The sequence below is a fragment of the Caretta caretta genome, chromosome 2 (assembly GCF_965140235.1).
Source record: "Caretta caretta isolate rCarCar2 chromosome 2, rCarCar1.hap1, whole genome shotgun sequence".
Taxonomy (NCBI): domain Eukaryota; kingdom Metazoa; phylum Chordata; order Testudines; family Cheloniidae; genus Caretta; species Caretta caretta.
Genome location: NC_134207.1, coordinates 4,699,388 through 4,721,062, shown reverse-complemented (window position 1 = coordinate 4,721,062; position 21,675 = coordinate 4,699,388). Strand labels below are relative to the sequence as shown.

General features: G+C 44.5%; 1 protein-coding gene across 3 annotated transcripts in view; it reads right to left on the bottom strand.

Annotated features, from left to right (window-relative positions):
- Positions 1-21,675, bottom strand: part of ZC3H3 (zinc finger CCCH-type containing 3) — a 349,381-nt gene that overhangs the window by 135,200 nt on the left and 192,506 nt on the right. For all 3 annotated transcript variants that reach the window (XM_048841821.2, XM_048841824.2, XM_075124896.1), the window contains exon 5: positions 9,171-9,364. In XM_048841821.2, the coding sequence (XP_048697778.2) occupies positions 9,171-9,364 (194 nt within the window). The remainder of the gene's footprint in view (positions 1-9,170; positions 9,365-21,675) is intronic.

The following is a 21,675-nucleotide window of genomic DNA, read 5'->3' as shown; positions in this document are numbered from 1 at the left end:
CCCATTTCCACAATGGGGCATAGAAATTCCTTAAGTACCTCGATTTTGTTTTGTAAGATGTGAAAAGAGCAGAGGCAAGGTTTTTGTGAGCAAATAAAACTTATCAGCCTGTCCAATTAGAGACATCTAGCCACAAAATATGTGGGTGAATATTGTTTTAACCTGCTGCCTAGTTCATACTCCTTTGTTTCAGAAGCAGCATTGAAATCATCTCTGTATCCACCACTTTGAGGTGGCTACTAATGAAATGAAATGTAATTGTCAAGAAGACCCCAAGGTTAAAGGTTCGTTCGTTTCTGATCGGCATGCTCCAACACGCACTGGGTGCCACAAAGTAGCAGAGTGACTCTGTAACCAGGTCAGCATTTTTATTTGCATGTTTTCCCCCTGGAATCTTTTACCTCAATGGTTTAACCATGTTACATCCATATTTGATCTGTGCAGGCAGATGGATCTCATAAGAGAACTTTGCTAAGCAAACAAAAAAGAAAGCAAAGTGTGTGGTAAGTGCATACACACACATTGAGCGTAGTCATTGCATCCACTCCCTTTATAGGCATATCCTATCTTAGTTCAAAGGAAAATCATGTGTTGAGAAAGAACATTAAAATGCCACTACAGTCAGATAAGGGTCTATCATAAAAACTGCACTTTCCATACAGCCAGGAGGTCAGCTCTGTTGACTAACAGACTTGAGCTGAGGACTTTCCCACAAAAACATGCTTTTATTAGCTTTCACTCCACCTAGGCCTGCAGAACCACCACCACTATGGGAGAAGAGGTGACAGTCTAGTCTGGCTTGTGTATCAGCAAAATAAATGATTATGTATGTTCCAATTACAGATATTTTGACTAACAGCAATAATGCATGAGCCAGTCGCTCTTCTTTCCAGCCTCAACACACTGGTTTTGAAAAAAACTGCAAGGGATTCCTGAAAGTTGTTAGAAGTGTAATGCTCCTTTGAGAGAGGGATGCAAGGGGAAAAGGCGGACAAAATCCAGCACTGTGCAGATGTGATTGCCGCCATCATCTCTCCACCATACAGGGAACAGTGAGCAAGGTATGCGTGAGACGCCGTGGCGTTATTGGTAGCCATTAATTGGAATGGACCAAACTCCACTTTCGGTTCCCTTTGTGCAGCCTCCGCTGAAGTCAGCATGACCATATGGATGTAAGAGCAAAACCTGGCCCTGGTTCAGCAGTATCCATTCTAATGGAAGGGTGCAATCTAATGGCTGTTTTTAGCTGTGCAGACCAGTACTTTTCTTGCCTGTGTGCATTCAGTTCAGGTTTCAGCATAAAGAAACCCACATACTCACCCACCCCTCCTCTGCTCTCCTGCCCAAAAAGTGCATGGCACAAAGTTTACCACTCTCCGTCTTCATGGTAATGAGGTGGATTGCAGACAAGCAGCAGTAAAACTCCTGGTTTCCCTCTCACTTAGGGAGACAGATGACTTGCTTTATCACTTCTGGCAGCCCTGTGATTGGCCACTGAGATTGTATAGGGCTGGAATAGATGCAGCCCCAAGACCAAATTCTAACCTGCTACAGCAGTTAAAGTAGGCATTTGGCCTGGACAGCAAAAGTGAATTGGAATGGTCCAGTTGCCTGGGGGGAAAAGGTTGGCTGAGCACATAACAAGACAGTCTGAACAAAGAGGACTAAATCATACTCAATAAACACTTATCCGTTGCTGTCATATAGTGCTGGTAGATGACATGATGGAATGAAAGGATCAGAGTGTGGCAACAGTGCCACAAGGGAGGGACTCCTGGATAAAGCAGTAGCCTGTCTGGTTTGTTTAGCATTAACTAGCTACTGAAATTCAGTATTTGGCTTCTTGTCTGTGGCAAACATTGAGAAACCACTGCCTTGAACGTGAGACCTGTGGCACCCGCTCCCAGAGCATAACGCACAAAGTAACTCCTTTTCCCTTCTGCTCTTTAGATTTCAGTGTCTGCTCACTAGAAGCTAATCTGGCGCACAGCACAAGATTAGTGGCCCATCTGATTTGCGCGTAGGGACATGTCAGAATTTTATCATAACTCTAATTGTAGCCGTGACTCAAGGAGACAAAATACTGACCCAATAAATTCAGACGAAGAGCAGAATCACAAGGCAAAATTATAACCCACCTTAAGTAAATTCCAAGCTATTAAACTGTCAGTGTTTCCCATCTCCTTGCTAGTCCAAAATACACTATGTTTTGCACTGAAGGGGAACTGAAAAGCTCTCTTAATTATACCTTTAAAAGTGCTCAAGATCAAGATTACGTGGATGTGTGGAGTCTCATACACAACAAATAAATACGATTTTGCAGTCTGACAGCCTCGCCTGTCCTGCAGGAAGGAATTCTGATATTCAATGGAATTCACCCTTTCCGAGCAGGAGAAAATATGGCTACATTCCAAAGGAGGTCACACACAGAGACAGAGCTATAGGGGTACAAACTGAATGGCCCAAATGGCAGGGGTCAGAGGGACATTCAGAACAGAAGGGATTCAAAACTAAGGGCCCTTTATTAGTGTTGGGTTCCCCCAAATCTGAGATCACCCACTCCCCCAAGCATTCACTGAACTGGCTGACAACACAGGTCCTAGGGTACCTATTGAAGCACAGACCAGGCCCAGGGCAAAGTCCATTAATTCCTTTCTTATTATAGTGAGATAATGGCAAAGCTTTGCAAACCCTCATCTAATTTCAATTAGAAGAAAAAAATATTTGCAAAACCTTAGCAGATGATGCACAAAGTCTGCCTGCCTGGTTTCATCCTCTGACTTCGGTCCCTGAGCCACCCCTCGCTTTCCTCAAAGGAGCAGGTCCTCAAAGAATCAATCCTGAAGCACTTGCATGAGAGGAAAGTGATCAGGAACAGCCAGCATGGATTCACCAAGGGAAGGTCATGCCTGACTAATCTAATCGCCTTCTATGATGAGATTACTGGTTCTGTGGATGAAGGGAAAGCAGTGGATGTATTGTTTCTTGACTTTAGCAAAGCTTTTGACACGGTCTCCCACAGTATTCTTGTCAGCAAGTTAAGGAAGTATGGGCTGGATGAATGCACTACAAGGTGGGTAGAAAGCTGGCTAGATTGTCGGGCTCAACGGGTAGTGATCAATGGCTCCATGTCTAGTTGGCAGCCGGTATCAAGTGGAGTGCCCCAAGGGTCGGTCCTGGGGCCGGTTTTGTTCAATATCTTCATAAATGATCTGGAGGATGGTGTGGATTGCACTCTCAGCAAATTTGCGGATGATACTAAACTGGGAGGAGTGGTAGATACGCTGGAGGGGAGGGATAGGATACAGAAAGACCTAGACAAATTGGAGGATTGGGCCAAAAGAAATCTGATGAGGTTCAATAAGGATAAGTGCAGGGTCCTGCACTTAGGACGGAAGAACCCAATGCACAGCTACAGACTAGGGACCGAATGGCTAGGCAGCAGTTCTGCGGAAAAGGACCTAGGGGTGACAGTGGACGAGAAGCTGGATATGAGTCAGCAGTGTGCCCTTGTTGCCAAGAAGGCCAATGGCATTTTGGGATGTATAAGTAGGGGCATAGCGAGCAGATCGAGGGACGTGAACGTTCCCCTCTATTCAACATTGGTGAGGCCTCATCTGGAGTACTGTGTCCAGTTTTGGGCCCCACACTTCAAGAAGGATGTGGATAAATTGGAGAGAGTCCAGCGAAGGGCAACAAAAATGATTAGGGGTCTGGAACACATGAGTTATGAGGAGAGGCTGAGGGAGCTGGGATTGTTTAGCCTGCAGAAGAGAAGAATGAGGGGGGATTTGATAGCTGTTTTCAACTACCTGAAAGGGGGTTCCAAAGAGGATGGCTCTAGACTGTTCTCAATGGTATCAGATGACAGAACGAGGAGTAATGGTCTCAAGCTGCAGTGGGGGAGGTTTAGATTGGATATTAGGAAAAACTTTTTCACTATGAGGGTGGTGAAACACTGGAATGCGTTACCTAGGGAGGTGGTAGAATCTCCTTCCTTAGAGGTTTTTAAGGTCAGGCTTGACAAAGCCCTGGCTGGGATGATTTAACTGGGAATTGGTCCTGCTTTGAGCAGGGGGTTGGACTAGATGACCTTCTGGGGTCCCTTCCAACCCTTATATTCTATGATTCTATGATTCTTTTCAAGAGTTACTACAGGTCACCTTTAAAAACTAACACTTGAAAGCCATTTCCTTTACCTCTTGCCTAGCAACTCCCAAGTTCAGGGTTTCATGTTTCTTCAGCAACAGTTACTGGCTCTGTAAACACCTACAGGCAGAGCATCTCTCAGCGTACCCTGTGCTGTTCCAGATGTTCATCAGAAGAAACAATGGATCCTGAACACTGGCCTTACTGGGTGGAGAGCCCTAGTTCATCTTGAGCAGAACTATGTTAGTTACTGTTTGCTGAGATTGACGGGACAAACAGGCTCATCAGAAGCTTGTGCTAACACCGTCTAAAGGAAAATGCATCCAAGAATAAAAATGGTAGGTTAATTATGTCCTTCCAAAACACTCCGCTTTCCGACACAAGACTCTTCTGAGACCCCAAGTATTTAGAGAGCCATAAAGAAGTGCCATCCTAAGGAGGAGAGTGATAATTAAAGGGATAGCCTTACGCATTTACCTTATAATCTGTGTTAATTTTCAGCAGCAAAGGAGATTATTCTGAATTGGCTAGTGTGTCTGTGTATGTCGCTGCCCTCTGCTGGAAAGCATCAAGACTGCTCAGCTGTGTGTCACAGGCTCTATACTGCTCACAGCTAATCAGGATTCTCCTTTAACTTGAGTGGCAAGGGCCTGTGCTTTTGGAGCAGAAGGATCCACGCTGTATTCTCAAAGAAGCTTCAGTGTGAAGCACTGAATGTCTGTGGTGTGCAGCAGAGCGATGGCAAGGAAGCCGGAGGCGTATTATAATAATAGCCACTCTCATTGAGGGGCCATGGAACATTATTACTTTTTTTGCTTTCATTTTATGGCTGCCTTAAAAAGAAAGTATTTAGAATTTGAAAACCACTTCTTCACAGACCTTTGTGGCAGGCTGAATTCTGGACCTAGACTAAAGGACAGTCACCGTCAGCCAGACAGAACGTTGGCCCAGGATCTCCTCCAGGTCGCTGGGGCTCCCTTTCCCCATCACAGCTGTTATTGTACTGCATGCTCATTTGGGATCGCAGAAAGGACAGTTCCAACTGGCAGATGGACTTCCCCAATACAATAATCACCCCCAGCTTTGAATCATCCCTTCCCTTCAAGCCGACATTAGAAGGGGCCTTGGAAGCTTAGCTGACTCTACTGTGGGCCATCACCACAAAGTGCTGAGTATCTGTGGTAGGTGCTACGACTGCCCCTACTTCCATCTCTCTCACAAACCTCAGAGATACACAGGAGCCATCTCCAAGCAGGTCAACAACAGAGCAGAGCTTTTACTCTAACACTGGTAACCTCCTTCCATATGGAACGTACCAGTTTAGTGTATTTCTGTTTCCAGCCCTTCTGCCACTTTATAATCCAACAAACTAACTGCCCCCTGCTGCCTAGAATTATACTTTCTACCGCTACTAAAAACCAAGCATCTAGGTATCTCCCACCATAAGCAAGGGCTCTAGATTGGGATTTTCTAAACTACTTAGAGTTAGGTTCCCAATTCCTATTGAAAGTCATTGGGAATTAAGGGATTTAGGCACTTGGCATTTTAGAAAATACATCCCCTAAATGTCAAAAATCTTCATATCAACCCTTGCCGGCTAACCTGGCTCACTCTGTGGTTTGGCCCACCTGCTTTCCCCTTTGCGAAGTTCCCCCATACCTTTTCCCACACACAGTAGCAAAGTTTACAGGTGGGATCAAGTGCTTTTAAAACAAACAAGAACCTGTGCGTGTGGGTGCAGAGACAGCAACAGGGAAGACACTGTATAGTACCTGCCTGCGTAGCCAGCCACAGGGTGGGTCTCTGTCCTGAACAGGACTAAGTTGTGAAAATGCCAGCTAAAGCTTCCTTCCCAAACTGCTGGCCAGACTTCTTTTAATGCTCTCAGAAGGCAGATTACCTGGAAACGATGCTTCATCAACTTTCCACCCCTCTGACCTCCTCAATATCATCATCTCTGGCATTATCTGCACACTTCTTCATTTCCCATCGGCACAGCCTGGGAAGCTAATCCCTGGTTTAAGCTAAATCTCCACCCTCTTCACCGACGGAGAGGATATGGCCGTAAGCATTTCTCATCGCCGTGGTTACTTCTCTAGCCTATCCCTAATTTCCCACTCTCAATTTTCTCTCTCACACATTTAGCATCCGCATGTAAGCTGGGGCGAGAGGGGGAGGGTGTTTATTCTTTGTTGAGATATTGCCATTTGCTCTTAATTTCTGCCCATTTTTAAAAACTTTCAGAGGCTGCTCAGTTCTTCTGCTGACAGGATTTTTGTGCCTATTCAAGGCTCTCTCTCACTCACTCTCTAATCCTGTTCTTTATGGGTTTGTTTAACCGCACTGGCTGCCAGCATCCCTTTTAAATATTTCATTTGCCTTGGGCTTTTGCTCTCTTTTGGGTTGTTTTCAAGGGGGGAAAGAGGGAAATTAGATGTAGATTGATTTTTTTCCTGAGTTAATTTGGACAATAATCGATTCCAAAGATTTTCCTTCACCTCATCCTGCACTTCTGTGAAGTCGGGGGTTGTGGGCACGCTGCCGAAATGCCACTTTCAGATACAGTGAGAGAAGCATTTCAGTTCTGTTTACACTGTAATCAGCAGGCCTCAGGTGCACACCAACTTCTAGCTTGTTTATCATACCTCAGTTATTTCTGTTGATCAAGAGAGGGGAGAGGAAAAACCCTCCTAAAATGATGGGATGTTCCCCCAACTATGCGAGGCAACAGAACTGTATGTGATCGCCTGGGAACGTTTCCCCTTTAACTGATTCCACTCTAGTTATCCCAGTCAGCATCTGGACAGTTGAGATGTCCTTCCCCTCAGCAGCCTAGGCCTTTCAAATAAGCTTAGTGTATCATCTTTCACATGTCCTGAGCTCTCTTTTTAACATGTCAATCTCCCAGTGTTTTAAGTTATATTTAAAATTAAACCCCTCACCTTTGTATCGCGTCATAGAATCATAGACTATTAGGGTTGGAAGAGACCTCAGGAGGTCATCTAGTCCAACCCCTTGCTCAAAGCAGGACCAACCCCAACTAAATCATCCCAGCCAGTGCTTTGTCAAGCCAGGCCTTAAAAACCTCTAAGGATGGAGGTTCCACCACTTCCCTAGGGAAAGCATTCCAGTGCTTCACCGCCCTCCTAGGGAAACAGTGTTTCCTAATATCCAACCTAGACCTCCCCCATGGCAACTTGAGACCGTTGCTCCTTGTTCCGACATCTGCCACCACTGAGACCACCTGAGCTCCATCCTCTTTGGAACCTCCTTTCAGGTAGTTGAAGGCTGCTATCAAATCCCCCCTCATTCTTCTCTTCCGCAGACTAAATAACCCCAGTTCCCTCAGCCTCTCCTCATAAGTCATGTGCCCCAGCCCCCTAATCATTTTCATTGCCCTCTGCTGGACTCTCTTCAATTTGTCCATATCCCTTCTGTAGTGGGGGGACCAAGTCAGATCCAAGTATAGTAACATTAATTTACACATCCACCCTCCATCTCTCCAAAACTCAACCCTCTCCCACCAAAAAATGCTACATACCAACCACTTGACTTAGCTGAGCTTTATTATAATTAGAAAGGCAGAATGATCCAGCAGTTAGGGCACTAGCTTTGGACTTGGCTGTGCCGCTGTAAAGTCTACCGTGCAGCTGCTCTCCCATCGGCATAATTCAACCACCTCCAATGAGTGGCAGTAACTATGTCAGCAGGAGAGCATCTCCCGCTGACATAGCACTGTCCACACCGGGGTTTTTGTCGGTGAAACTTATGTCGTTCGGGGCTGTGTGTTTTTTCACACCCCCAACTGACAAAAGCGCCAGTGTAGACATAGCCTTAGTGTCTCTGTGCCTCAGTTCCCCGCCTGTACAATGAGAAGGGAACTTCACAACATCTCAGTGAGGTTGTGAAGATAAATATGTTATAGATTGCGAGCGGCTCAGCTATTACAGTGATGGGGCCACATAAATACTCGAGAGAGACAGCCAGATTATCCCTGTTGTTCTTTATGACAGTGGTTACAGAATGAACACCTGCTGAGCACAGACAGAAATGGAGGAAAATGCACAACAGGTCCTCAAGCCCCGAATTGCTTAAGAGAAGTACATAAGACTAGCTGTCAAATACAACTGGGATAGGCACACAGGCCATTCTAGACTAGGATACTGGTCAATCTAGGTTTGTCATTTTACCTCCAGCAGGAACCAACAGCTGACACTTCCATAACAAAAGTGATGAAGACGTGAAACCAATGTTATTGGGACAAATATCTCTAGAAGCAGTTAACAGTCACTGCTGATCTACTTACCTCAGTATTAAGTTTAATTTGGTGAACCCAACAGATGCCTTTGAACTGGATGAGCCATTTACAGGCAGCAGTATCTTAGGTAGCTACAGGGTGCTCATCAGAGTAGTATCTCAGCAAGTCTGGTGTTTAGGAGACTGACAGGATCTCACCCGAGTTCAGGCAGTCTTCCCTTTGTCTGGTAAAGCAGCTGTGGGTAGGGCTGTCAAGCAGGCTATGGGAGGGTGGCAACGATAGTTCAGGCACATACTCCTGCAGGGTTTTGCTGTGTTTGGGAAGAGTTAAAATAGCCTCACAGAGTAGCAGAAAGAGTGTCTGGGGAGAAGCAGCAGCTGCAGGAACGCTGCTGGGCTGGTGAGCTTTAATACAGTGGGGTGTTACGTCTCCGTAAGCTTCACCTTGCTTTTACCATCTCATAGCCCTGTTCAAGAACATACATATTTCTCATCCAGTCAGACTAAAGGACACAGTATCCGTGGCCTGCGTGGCTGCATTAGTTTGCTTCTCTCCCACTTTGATTTCTGGTTTTTACTGGCCCCTTGGTGGCTGGGACCCTTCATGAGCAAGCAGGAGACAAAAGCGAAGTGTAACGTGCCACACGATGGAGTTGGAGAGATGTAAATGCGGACATATGTTGCTCAGTTTGTCTCACCAGGAATTCACACACACAGACGTGCAAATGCTCAGCACAGAACACGGAGGCATTGTCATCACCTACCTGTTCTACTGTGGAGCTTGTGACTCAGGTCGCCACCCCTGACCGGGGAGCTGGAGGTTTTGGACAGTTTATTTGCTGACACCCTGTACATCACGCCTCCTATACAGCAAAAGCCTTTGTTCCTCCAACTCGGTTGCAGCTGCTGGGATTTGCCGCCTAGGGTTGACTGGCGCATTTGGTTTAATACCAGAGATCTGCAAAGACAATGAAATGCCACAAATGGGAGAAGAGGTGAGCTTTGCATCCATAAAGCTATCCAGTGAAGTTTCACTTTGCTTCAGATTTCATGGACAAACCTACAGCTGCAGGGAGTCTTCTGGGGATAGGATCCAGCCCCACCTATGGCCACTTGCTGTGCGAGCTGGATCCTTCCTGCTCATGCTCCGTACTACCATAATGATGGAGAGCTCTAAGTAACTAGAGAAATCAGGGGCTCTCTTCTCCTGCTGTTTCACAGCCCAAGCTGGAGGAAAATCATAGATTCCCCCACTCCTCTTGTTTAACATCTATTGACTACTTCTTTTAAGGCCCTTCTGCTCCTCAGCTCAGGACACAGTACACCTTCATTCCCTCTTCCCTACAGGCCTGAGCAGCCCCGTCCTCCCCAAGGTGGAGTAGAAGGTTGGGGGAAGTGCTGCTGGGAGGAGAACTCTGGGTCTTGAAGCTGGCTGAGGGGGGCTAGGGGACATCAAATGGCTTCCCAGGGCACCTTGGATTTGGTTGACCCAGCCCTGCTCACTAGCCCTAAATATTGCTGACTGATACCGTGGACCTCCAACGCTGAACCCAAAGAACAGCTAAAACCTGGGCTGTATACATGGCTATTAGTGCATGACAGCATATAGCACAAGGAGGTTTCTGTGTGCCTTCTAAATATAGAGCCGACTTCACTGCTACCAAAATACATACATGTGGACACAGCCATCCCAGTGAAACTGGGCACAGGAGCACTCGGCTGCCCAGTGGTTTGGAACATCCTGTCCCTAGCCCTGGCTCATGGAAGATCCATAGCTGCCAAGGGCAGGAAAACCAAGCTCAATGGTTCATTTAAAGCCAGAAGTTGGCTCTCTCTGAGGAGCCCCCTTTTCCCAGGTTGTCCCTGTTTTGCACCAATGCCGGAGAGGATGCCCTCTCTGCAGAATCTCCCCAAGAAAGGATGTCCTTCCTAGCCAGATGGAAGGTTGGGGCAGCCCAGACGGGGCTGGCAGCCCAAGACCCAACTGCAATCATAAGTAGCTAGCAACAGACGTAGGCCTGGAATTCCACAGTCAGGTGGGACAAACAGCATCCGGACTGTGCCCCACTACTGCAGCTGAACAGAGTCTGTCCAAACTTACTGGAGCCCTAAAGCTGTAGGAAAGTGATCCACAAACTGTGGCCCTTCAGTACCTCTTTAGGGCCTTACATGTGGTTCTTGTGGGAGGGATGAGAATGGAGTGATACCCCTTACTTCCCAGCAGTCAATGGGACAAAGGTGTAGCACAATCACATGGCCCTGGTGCTTTTAGGACACTGGAGTATGATTAATCTAGGGCCTGTTGACAGCTGCATGAGATGAACAGCAGCTGATAAAGGCTGTAAACTAATGCCTTAGTACCAACTCTACCCTCCACGTGCTCATTCACTGCAGGAAACCCTTCCAGCTGACAGACTGACTTTTCCTATGTAATGGCAGCTTGCATTCAATCTGTGTAAAGCCGTGTGCCTCATTTTTGTACATATCTGTTATGCATACAGAGCTGTTGTGGCCAAATCAAATCCACTCAAATATCAAGTCCTCTTAACCATTTACCACTAATCCAAACAGTAATTTGTTTATGCAAATTACAGCTCTAATTTTGTATTAGTAAAATTTATGCTCATAATGCTATTAACAGAACGTACATAAACCACGCATTACTGAAGAATATCTGTAAATTAAGGCCTGGCATCCCATCAGCAGAACGCAAACCCTGGGAGCATTACCTTTAAATGAAGATGTGCTGCAAAGAAAGAGAGAATTGTAAAATGTAATAGTTACATTTATTAGTGCTTAGTTTGACAGTCTATTCATTTAATATGGCTGTTGCCATTGGCTACCAACCGTACATATCTGCTTGCAAGTTTCCACAGATGCAGGGCAGGAGAAACCTTAGAATGAATGGTTATGCTGCGGTATTCTGCAATCGGATTCTTTGGCAAGCCCTTCAATGTGCCTTTGGGACTTGCGCACCTTATTAAAGGTCTAAAAATCTGTGTTTATAGCAAGGGGACTGACATGAAATTGAGAAAGAAACTTCCCTGTCATTCTTGTACAGTGAAGTTAGCATTTCTAATGGAGCTACAAACAGCACAAGCCCAGTGGTGGGATCTCTGACTGAACAGACAGATGTGCGTGGATCGGATCGCAATGCAGAATGAAAGAGAGTTGCACCTGATTTCCTCCTGCATTCTCTCCACGGAGCCTCTCACCTCTGCCGTCCTAATGTGCAAATCTGTGACGTAGTGAGGACAGCGGCCCAGTGGTCAGAGCAGTAGCCTGAGAGTTGGGAAAGCTGGGTTCAAGACCCTGCTCTACCACAGACGTGCTGTGTGACCTTGGACAAGTCACAATCATTTTTTGCCTCAGTTCCCTGTGTGTAAAATGGGGATAAATGCGCTTCCCCACCCTACAGTGGTGTTGTGAACATAGATGCAGTAAGATGATGAGGCACTCCATTACTATGGTAAAGGGGGCGATTTATGTACCCCCTATAATAAGCCTGACTATACTACGTCACAGCCTAGTGACCAGCCTGCAGATGGGAAACAACCCCTATCTTCTGCATTTCAGAGGTTTGTCAGCTTGGTTCCAACCAGTTTTCTTGGCTCATCCAAACCAAAAATCACAGTGAAAGTAGTTCTCTCTCTAGAGAGATCTAGTTCCACTGGTCTGTGGGGAACAGGATTCTTTAGAGATCAGAGGTGCTTGGTGTGCATAATGTTTGGTTCTTAGGAAACCTCTCTGACATCACAAGGAGATCCACGCAGAGCCTTAAATTCACAAGGCCTGGCAGGAGTGAACCTCATCTCCGAGCTACACTACACTGCAACGTGTGCTAGGTAGCACTCTCCTGGTGGGCCATTTGGAAGCGTCAGCCAGTGCAGGATGGACCTACCCTCCTTTTAGGCAGGGGAGACAGGACACAGCATATTAATCGCATGTTAATCCCATGCGCTTCCTGGTGTAATTCAAGACCTTGATCAGCCTCTAAAAGGCACATAGTGCCTGTCTCAGGCACCACCTCTCCTCCCCCTAAATCCCATCATTGCAGGGGTAAATAGCCAAGGCTTTGTTGGTTGGTTCCCAGAGTGGAATTCCAAGGACCTGCGGTAAAGGCCTCCCAGTGGCGGGGCTTCAGCTGTCGAATTCACTCACAGCACAGACATATCAGAGCCAGAGATTGATCTTCAAGGCGCATCTATTTGTGTGGGCCCTAGCAAAATTATGAGTATTAGCACCCCCTGGAAATTAGTCTCCCGGCTGGTTAGCTCCTTGGTCTGGTCTAAGGTAACTGAACTAGATGCTGTGAGAGGATGCACTGAGTTCTAGAGTACATACATTAAGAATGGACCCTGATACCTTAGCGGTGGACACCTTATTACGTTAACACAAATAGTACAATAGGCTAAACACACAATAAAAAGTTTCCATAATCATAAAGCATTATCAACACTCCCTGGGCAAGAGAGACCATCTGAACTACACCCCTCCACTATCCTTCACTCTAACAGCTCCATATTTTAACCTGGAGAGACGCATTGTCAAGTGGGTCTACATGCTAGTCATTCTTACGTTCCCATTTTGCGTTAGTCTTGAGCTGTGGACCACAGCCTCTGACAGATTTGTATTCATTTATAGACTGCAGGGGCTCAGAATAAAAAAAAACAACACACATTTTGAGTCATGGCATCTCCATTACATCTCCACTTTCGCTGCCTACTTTCCACATCCAGGAAATATTAAAGATAACCATGTTGCACAAAATGAAATGAGTTCAGAGCCAGATACTATTTGTACGGCATTTGAAGCTTGTGTACTAATTTCCTCACTGCAAAACCACAGGTTCTTTGAAGTCACACATCTTCTGCATGGGGCACTGGAAACTCAAAGTTAAAGTGAGTTTGAATTTACAGGGGAAGGGTGATTTGGGGGCTAAAGGATTGAAAGGGGTATGTAGGGTCTGTTCCTGTTCCTGCCCCAAACTATGTGACCTTGCAGACATCATTTAAACTCTGTGCCTCAGTTTCCCTCATCTGTACCAACAAGAAGGCTGAGTGGCTAAATGTTGTAATGCTTGTAAAGCGCTTTGAGATCCTTCTATGAAAAGCACAACAGATGCTCAAAGCATCTCTCATGTACCTATAAAAACACACACCTTCAAAGAGCACAAGCCTCTTTCAGAGCTACACAATGGCTTGCATAGACAGGCCTGTACTTAACATGTCAACTACTCTGTTGTACTTTGAGGGCTCTTTGCTTCTATTTGCATTAGATTGCAGGGTTTTACTAGGAAGATCCTTAATACAGACACCTGCATTCAGTATTGTTCTAAACACAGAGACTCCGTAAACCCTTCTTTGGAAAGCATGCCTGGAAAAGGCCTCATTAAAGCTATCCACCCTAAGGTGGTTGGTGCAGTTAGTTTCCTTTAAATAAAGTATGCTAGGTAAAAGGTAAATGCTGCATAGTTTCACTAGCCGTGACAGTTGTAATATGCTACAGCTGTGATTAAAACTAACCATTACAGACGAACAGCTTTTTAACAGAACTTGGCGTTACTTCCACCTGAACTAAAACCAAACTCAAGTGTAAAAACTAATCAAACATAGGACCCTTCAAGTGAGCAAATATTGTTTGAAAGTACTTAAGCTGCTTTCCCACAACTTAATTGGAAGTCAGGTACAATAGCAAAGATCCTAACAAGAAAATTCCACCCAAGAGATCTGCCTACAAGAAACTAAGAACTACACATACTTGACACTATAAAAGGAATTAAGTGACTGTATGTCGTTAGAAACAGAGTATTTGCTTGCTCAGAGAGACAGGGATGTATCCATAATCCCTATATACAAGCAGCATGGTGGGAATGGTTAGTGATATGGGATTTATTTACTTCAATTTCTACATATAAAACATCGAAGAATGCCTATAAAACATCACTGATCGAGACACAAGGCCTGGCTATTACAAAATTACTCCAATACAGGAACTTCCAATATTTTATTTTAGTCTCTGGTAGGAGAAAAAACCCCACATGCTCATTTAAATTTCCATCTCCGGCTTGCCAGCAGAGATGCACGGAATTCAGTGAAGCTGATGCAGTGCTCAGGGCATACAGACGCTGCTGTGTTAATATCTTACATCTATCATGTTGCAAAGCACACTAAGAGAAGCTTGCTTAAAGGAACGCTTATTTTTCTCCCCCTGTGTTAGCAGCAAATTGTGTGTATGCAAACTGCTGAAGTGAAAGCTGTCCCTGTCAAGACACTAGGTAATTCTCACTGAAAAAAATGTACATAAGCCAAGCCACTTCCTGCGAGTTGGAACTGAATGCTGAAAGAGTATTAATCTCAGTGGCCCCCGTCTTTCTTTTCTGACAAGTAACTTAGTTAATTTAGCAGATCAGCGATCACTGAACTGTGTTGTACACTGCTTGGTGTCTGAAAAACTAACATCAACTTACACACAGTAAAAAATGGGTGAGTCAGAGAGAACTACAGGGGAACAGAGTCCTGGCTACACTGGGAGTAAAATCCTTTTACCCCCAAAACATTCATTCAAGTCAGGAAAAAAAGAAGTGTTTATACCTCATCTGTATTTGGAAGATAAACATCCTAAACACAAAGCCAAGAGCTGCAGCACTTCCGTCTGCATGGTAATGTGCACACAGCAATCCGTTTGTGTTTAAAGCACTTTTAGCCCATCAGTTCAATTCTCTAGAATAAATGCAGCCTCAGTGACAAGAGCATGATTTCGGTCCCCTACTTGGCCCTATTCACACAGGCTGGCTAAGCTCCGTTTAAGTGGAGCTCATTTAAAACTGGGTTAAGTGACAGTTTTAGGGCCTTTGCAGACCTTAGGGCCTTTGCAGACCGAAGGGCTTGCGCTCAATGCAGTTCAAACCATGATATTAACGAGTCCAAGCCCAGTTGCTGCTCCCAGAGTTCCAGCAGCTTCCCTGAATATTCTGGACAATGATTTTCTCTTTATCACAGAGTTACAAGCTATTAAATGTTTACAAACTACTTTGGTCCCTGTTCAAGAGACACCATTTGCCCAATAGTTACCACTCCATGAAAAACAGCACAGGTTTCCCTTGTATCTGAGCAGAGAATAAACTGTACAGTACCTGCTGGCAAATACTAACTCTTTCATAACAACCACTGCAGTTTATAAATATTTAATTCTTTATAAAGAGAAAGCAGTAGTCAGCACCCAGAACATCCGAGGGAACCAGGCTAGCATCTTGGGAGCAACAACCCTACTTAAATGCTATGGATAGTGTCACAATTTGGAGAGTTCCTCAGTCTGGTTTGCCTTTCTTAACTAGCAGGCAGAGGTTGGAATGTAAGCTTTGGAACCACTGACAGGCCATCTAAGGTGTCTTCCCCCAGTTGGAGATGTTCCACCACAATGACATCTGGAGGGCTTCTGAAGAGAACACCAGGCCAAAGACAATCACACATCACAGGAGACATCCCAGAACAGGATAACAGCACTGTTCCTCGTTCTGCCTTCAGAACCACTAGCCAGATTGCTGGAATCTTGGGAAAAAATTGAACAAATTTGAAAGGATGAAGGCTCGGTATGTTTAAGGAGAACTACACAAGCAGACCATGAGCTTGCATTGTTCCCCTTGTGGGACTGAGGCCTAAGTGTGGGGCCCATTCAAATTCAGCTAGGAGAAAATCTCTGGGACTGGTAGCTGGGCATGTCTGATTCTGCTGGGGTTGAGAGATCCTGGAATTGACTAAACTTCATAGCCAATGGACCAAATAATATTTCAAAGTGCTACAGGAATCTTTATCTTTCTTCTTAGATTAGAGACTCAGAGCTGCGCTGAGAGTGGGGTGGGAGTGGCATAGTAACAGATAGGCCAGACAGAGAGGCCTTTATACTGCAATCTTAGCTCCTCCATTTCGGAATATAACATGGTCCTCCCAAGTGCCTAGCAGTGAAATCTCAGCAGCACTCCAAACACACACACACACGTACATGCTGTGTTTGCCTACCCACAGATTGTGCTACCAACGTGGGTGACACACATCTGAAGACTGTGGGGACAACATACACACAGTCAAAGTCTAACCTGAGGGCATGACAGTGTTGTTGGTGCAGGGAAGCTTTGTGCCACAGCGGTGACTGATGGAATTACCTCTGCCTTTGTTCCCATTCTCTCTGTGCCAGGAAGAATCTGAATAGTGACTTCTCTGAACACAGCTTCCACCTCTTCCCTATGCCCACAGCCCCAGGACCCTAGGAAGACCGGGTCACCTACCAGCTAGGGCTTACGACCTGAAAAATGTTTATTTCTAGAAAAGTCAAAGTTAATGGGGGGAAAAACTCCTAAATGGAGTTGTAATCTGCTCCAATAACCTTTAGAGCTGTTTCCCCCGCTGGAGACAGAAAGACTGAGGGAAAGGCGCCAGGAAGTTACATTACTGCTTCAGCAGTTTTATTATCAGTCTTCACCCTGCTTGCAAAAGATACAGTCCAGACTGGTGCAGGGAATGCTACAGAATACCTACTGTACATAGAGATGGGGGTGGGAGAGCAGAAGACTGAATACATTCTCTGCCTGAATTCACCTTACTGTACATAGAGTACTAGGCATGGGAACCCTGATAACCTACGGTTACACTAAAGATGTCAGGAGTTATTTTTAATTTCTGCATTTCACGCTGCACAAGGAGCTTAATTCCTTTGCCTTTCACCTTCAGGAATCCTAGGTTTCCATTTGGCTTGGGGTACCAGTCAAATGAGTCTGGAGGATTCAATCTAGTCTCTAGTGGACACATGTCTGCAACAGAATTTTACACCATCAGGTCTTTTCTTAAGCAGAGGGCTGTCCAAGATCACAGGTTCATCTGCAAGGAGGCCTGAATCTCGCTGTGAGAGATTGGAATGGGAAGCTCAGACACTGCCTACCTATGCTCAGCTCTGGCCCCAACTATCTTATTCTCAGGTGGCATAAGATATCCAGAAATTGACTGGAAAAGATCCATTATGCGCCATGCACCAGAGAAGAGAGAATAATTATGTGAATTTGCTGAGCACATATAAGTCATTCCCATATAGAAGGAAGAGGGTGTTGCCTAGAACTTAATTGTCCCAATCATGCCTTTATAAAAGCCGTCTTCCCTTCCTAAAGTAGGCTCTACAGATTTAAACTGGATTCATTGGTCTTCCAAATGGGTATCTAGCTCTGGCAGTAATATTCAGCTTGTCTCTCCTCCACCTGCTTAAAGTGACATTTGCTGCACCGGCTAAAAGTCTGAGCAAAAGGCAAAGACAGGGGCAGCACGGGGTGAGCGGGGGCGTGAAGGAAGGAGGACACATCTAAAGAAGCGCAGGGTGCCTCTAAAAACAGCGTGTAGCTTTTAATTCGCAGCAGTGTCACAGCACTCTACTCAATTGTTACCCTAATGGAAAGAATGGCCTTTGGAAACTAACTGTATTGAGAAGAGAGGATAAAATTAATGAGATAATAGCTGGGCCAAGGACCTGAAGAATACACCGGCCCTCAACATGAGGGGCTCGTAATTCCTTTTCTACAACACAAGCCCTCAGATCTAAAGACTTTTCCCATCCGTCCAGCAGGCCTTCTCCGGCAGGAAATTTCATTAACGCTGGAAAATAGGAAAGGTATTAAGCGTGGATAATGAAGGCCAGAGAAGGAACAGTGCCTTAAGATAGTCTTCTTTCTAGCCTTTGTAATGGGAGGCATGAACTTTCCCTTCAAATCCATTTCTAATCCATTTGAAATACTACAGCAAATTATCTTCCCTTCAGCCCGAAAGCAGCCAGCCAATTTACTCCGAATAGAAGTGACAATGCAACAGAATTTATCGCCATAACCTTGACTACACAAGGTTGAGGGTTGCCTTTCCCCCACTCCTGTTTGGGGGAGGATGGCGGGGAGGGAGAGAAATACAATTTTAAATGAAAAAAGGTGGTAGAGGAACACTACAAAAATATATGTTTAAAAACAGTGTAGCAGCTGTCAAAGATCAGCTGCCAATAGCTGTGAGAGGTTCAAAAGCAGAATCCCATGCTCTGTGTTAACAATAGTCAGAGCCCAAGCCTTGCTCTAGGAAAAGATTTGATTCCTTGAGAGTTAGGCAATGATTGTGTCTGGGTTTTCCCCATTAAATCCACTGACTACTCAACAGTAATAACTTCACTAGCGACCTGAGATTTTACTCTGTCCGATCATAAATCACACACTTGGCCAAGTTTGATTTTCTTTCTTCCATTTTCTCTACTTAAAACACTTAAGAGTCTGTGTTTTTCCTCTTGTTTTCTGTAAGATTGAATTCTTGCAAATATACTTTCTCTGCCAACAGACCAGAAAAATCCAGGTGTCAGTCCGGGCTAGCAGGAAAGCAAAGGACTCAGCAAGACAATGCAGCATTAAGCAGCACTAAAGTCTGGTCAGCTAATCAGATTGCTTGGCTCAATGAACCGTCCAAACTATTTACTCGCAAACAAAACAAACTTGGTTGAAAAGAGCTAAGGCTGGACCCAAAAAATAATGTTAAACTTTCTTTACAAAAATCCTCCTCCTTAAAAAACGTTTCCAAATATCTGATCAGACGAGGGATACGGCCTTTTCCTCACAGCCATACTCCGCTGCCCACCACTACTACTTTTTTTTTTGTAAAACAGTTCTTCGTTTGGGAAATTCCTAGGTTTTTTCAACCAACGTCACCAATTAAATTAGGTTGGTGTGTAAGTTGCATATGAAAGGAATCTTGCTCCAACAAACCTTACAAGGTCCATTCAGAGCAGAGCTCCCCTGCCACAGACACCTCCCCGTAAGGCCCTCCCATCTATGCTCTATATACAATCCCACAATTGAGGAAGAAGGCTGTGCTGGTTAACAAAATGATCTGGTTTATACTGGGAGTGAAGGCAGCTATTAAAAAAATAAATCAATAAAAACAACAAATGGAAGTTAGGGGAAGCTGATATATCAGAATACAAGTCAGACGCTAGGAATTGTAGGAAGTTGATAAGGGAAGCCAAGGAACCCAAGGAGAACTCTATGGCCAGCAGAGTTAAGGATAATAAAAAGGAATTTTTAAAAACATATTAGGAACAAAAAGAATCCTGACAACAGTACTGGCCCATTACTAGATGGAAACGGTAGAATTATCAATAATAACGCAGAAAAGGTAGAAGTGTTCAATAAATATTTTTGTTCTGTATCTGAGGAAAAAAAACAGATGATATAGTCTCACTATATGGTGATGACAGCTCTTCCCATTCTACTAGTATCTCAGAAGAACGTTAAACAGAATTACTAAAGTCAGACATTTTAAAATCAGCATGTTGAAATAGCCAGCTTTTTTAAAACTCTTGGATGCAAGCTGAGGATCTCACTGGACCATTAATGTTGATTTTCAATAGGTCTTGGAGCACTGCAGCAGTTCTAGAAGACTGGAAAAAAGCTAATGATGTGCCAATTTTTAAAAAGCGTAAATGGGATGACCCAGGCAATTATAGGCCTGTCAGCCTGACATCCATCCCAGGCAAGATAATGGAACGGTTGATACAGGACTTGATTAATAAAGAATTAAAGGAGAGTAATGTTCCTAATGTACATCAACATGGGTTTATGGAAAATAGATCCTATCAAACTAACTTGATATCTTTTTTTGATGAGATGAGATTAAAAATTTGGTTGGTAAAGGTAACAGTATTGATGTAACGTACTTAGACTTCTGTAAGACATTTGACCTGGTACCACACAACATTTTGATTAAAAAAACTAGAATGATATAAAATGATACAGCACACGTTAAATGGATTCAAAACTGGCTAAGTGATAGGTCTCAAAACGTAATTGTAAATGGGGAATCATCATCAAGCTGGTGTGTTTTCACAGGAATTGATTCTTGGTCCTATGCTATTTAACATTTTTACGAGTGACCAGGTAGAAAACATAAAAACATCACTGATAAGGTTTGCAGATGACACCAAGGCGGAGAGTGATAAATAATGAAGAAGGACAAGTCACTGATTCAGAGATCTGGATCGCTTGGCAAACTGGGTGCAAGCAAAAAATACGCATTTTAATATGGCTAAATGTACACGTATACATCTAGGAACAAAGAATGTAGGCCATACTTACAGGATAAAGGACTCTATCCTGGGAAGCAGTGACTCTGAAAAAGATTTGGAGGTCACGGTGGATAATGAGCTGAACATGAGCTCCCAGTGTGACACTGTAGCCAAAAGAGCTAAGGCATAAACAGAGGAATCTCAAGTAAGAGCAGAGAGGTTATTTCACTTCTGAATTTGGCACTGGTGTGACTGCTGATATAATACTTTGTTCAGTTCTGGTGCCCACAATTCAAAAAGGATGCTGATAAACTGGAGAGGGTTCAGAGAAGAGCCATGAGGAAGATTAAAGGATTAGAAAACCTGCCTTATAGTGATAGACTTAAGGAGCTCAATCTATTTAGCTTCACAAAGAGACAATTAAGGGGTGACTTGATCATAGTCTGCTAGTATTTACATGGGAAACAAATACTTAATAATGGGTTCTTCAGGCTAGCAAAGAAAGGTCTAACATGATCCATTGGCTGGAAGTTGAAGCTAGAGAAATTCAGATGGGAAATAAGGTGCAAGTAATGAACCACTGGAACAATTTACCAAGGGTTGTGGTAGATCCTCCATCCCTGGCAATTTTTAAGTCAAGCATGGATATTTTCTGAAAGATCTGCTTTAGGAATTATTTGGGGCAGTGCTATGGTTGGTGTTATTCAGGAGGTGTGATTAAGTGACCACAATGGTCCCTTCTGGCCTTAGAATCTATGAATTTCCTCTCCAACCAACCAACCAACACTGAATTCAGCTCTTCCTCTAGCCCTCTACTGCTTCAGGCTGCATGTACACAAAGGCCTCATGACAGAACCAGAAGCTGACATTCACTCTCTGTATGACTCTTATGGGTCCCCTCTTGGGGTACGGAGGAGTACAAGCACCAAGGAGGTTTCAGAGTAACAGCCGTGTTAGTCTGTATTCGCAAAAAGAAAAGGAGTACTTGTGGCACCTTAAAGACTAACCAATTTATTTGAGCATAAGCTTTCATGAGCTACAGCTCACTTCATCGGATGCATACTGTGGAAAATACAGAAGATGTTTTAATACATACAAACCATGAAAAAATGGGTGTTTACCACTACAAAAGGTTTTCTCTCCCCCCACCCCACTCTCCTGCTGGTAATAGCTTATCTAAAGTGATCACTCTCCTTA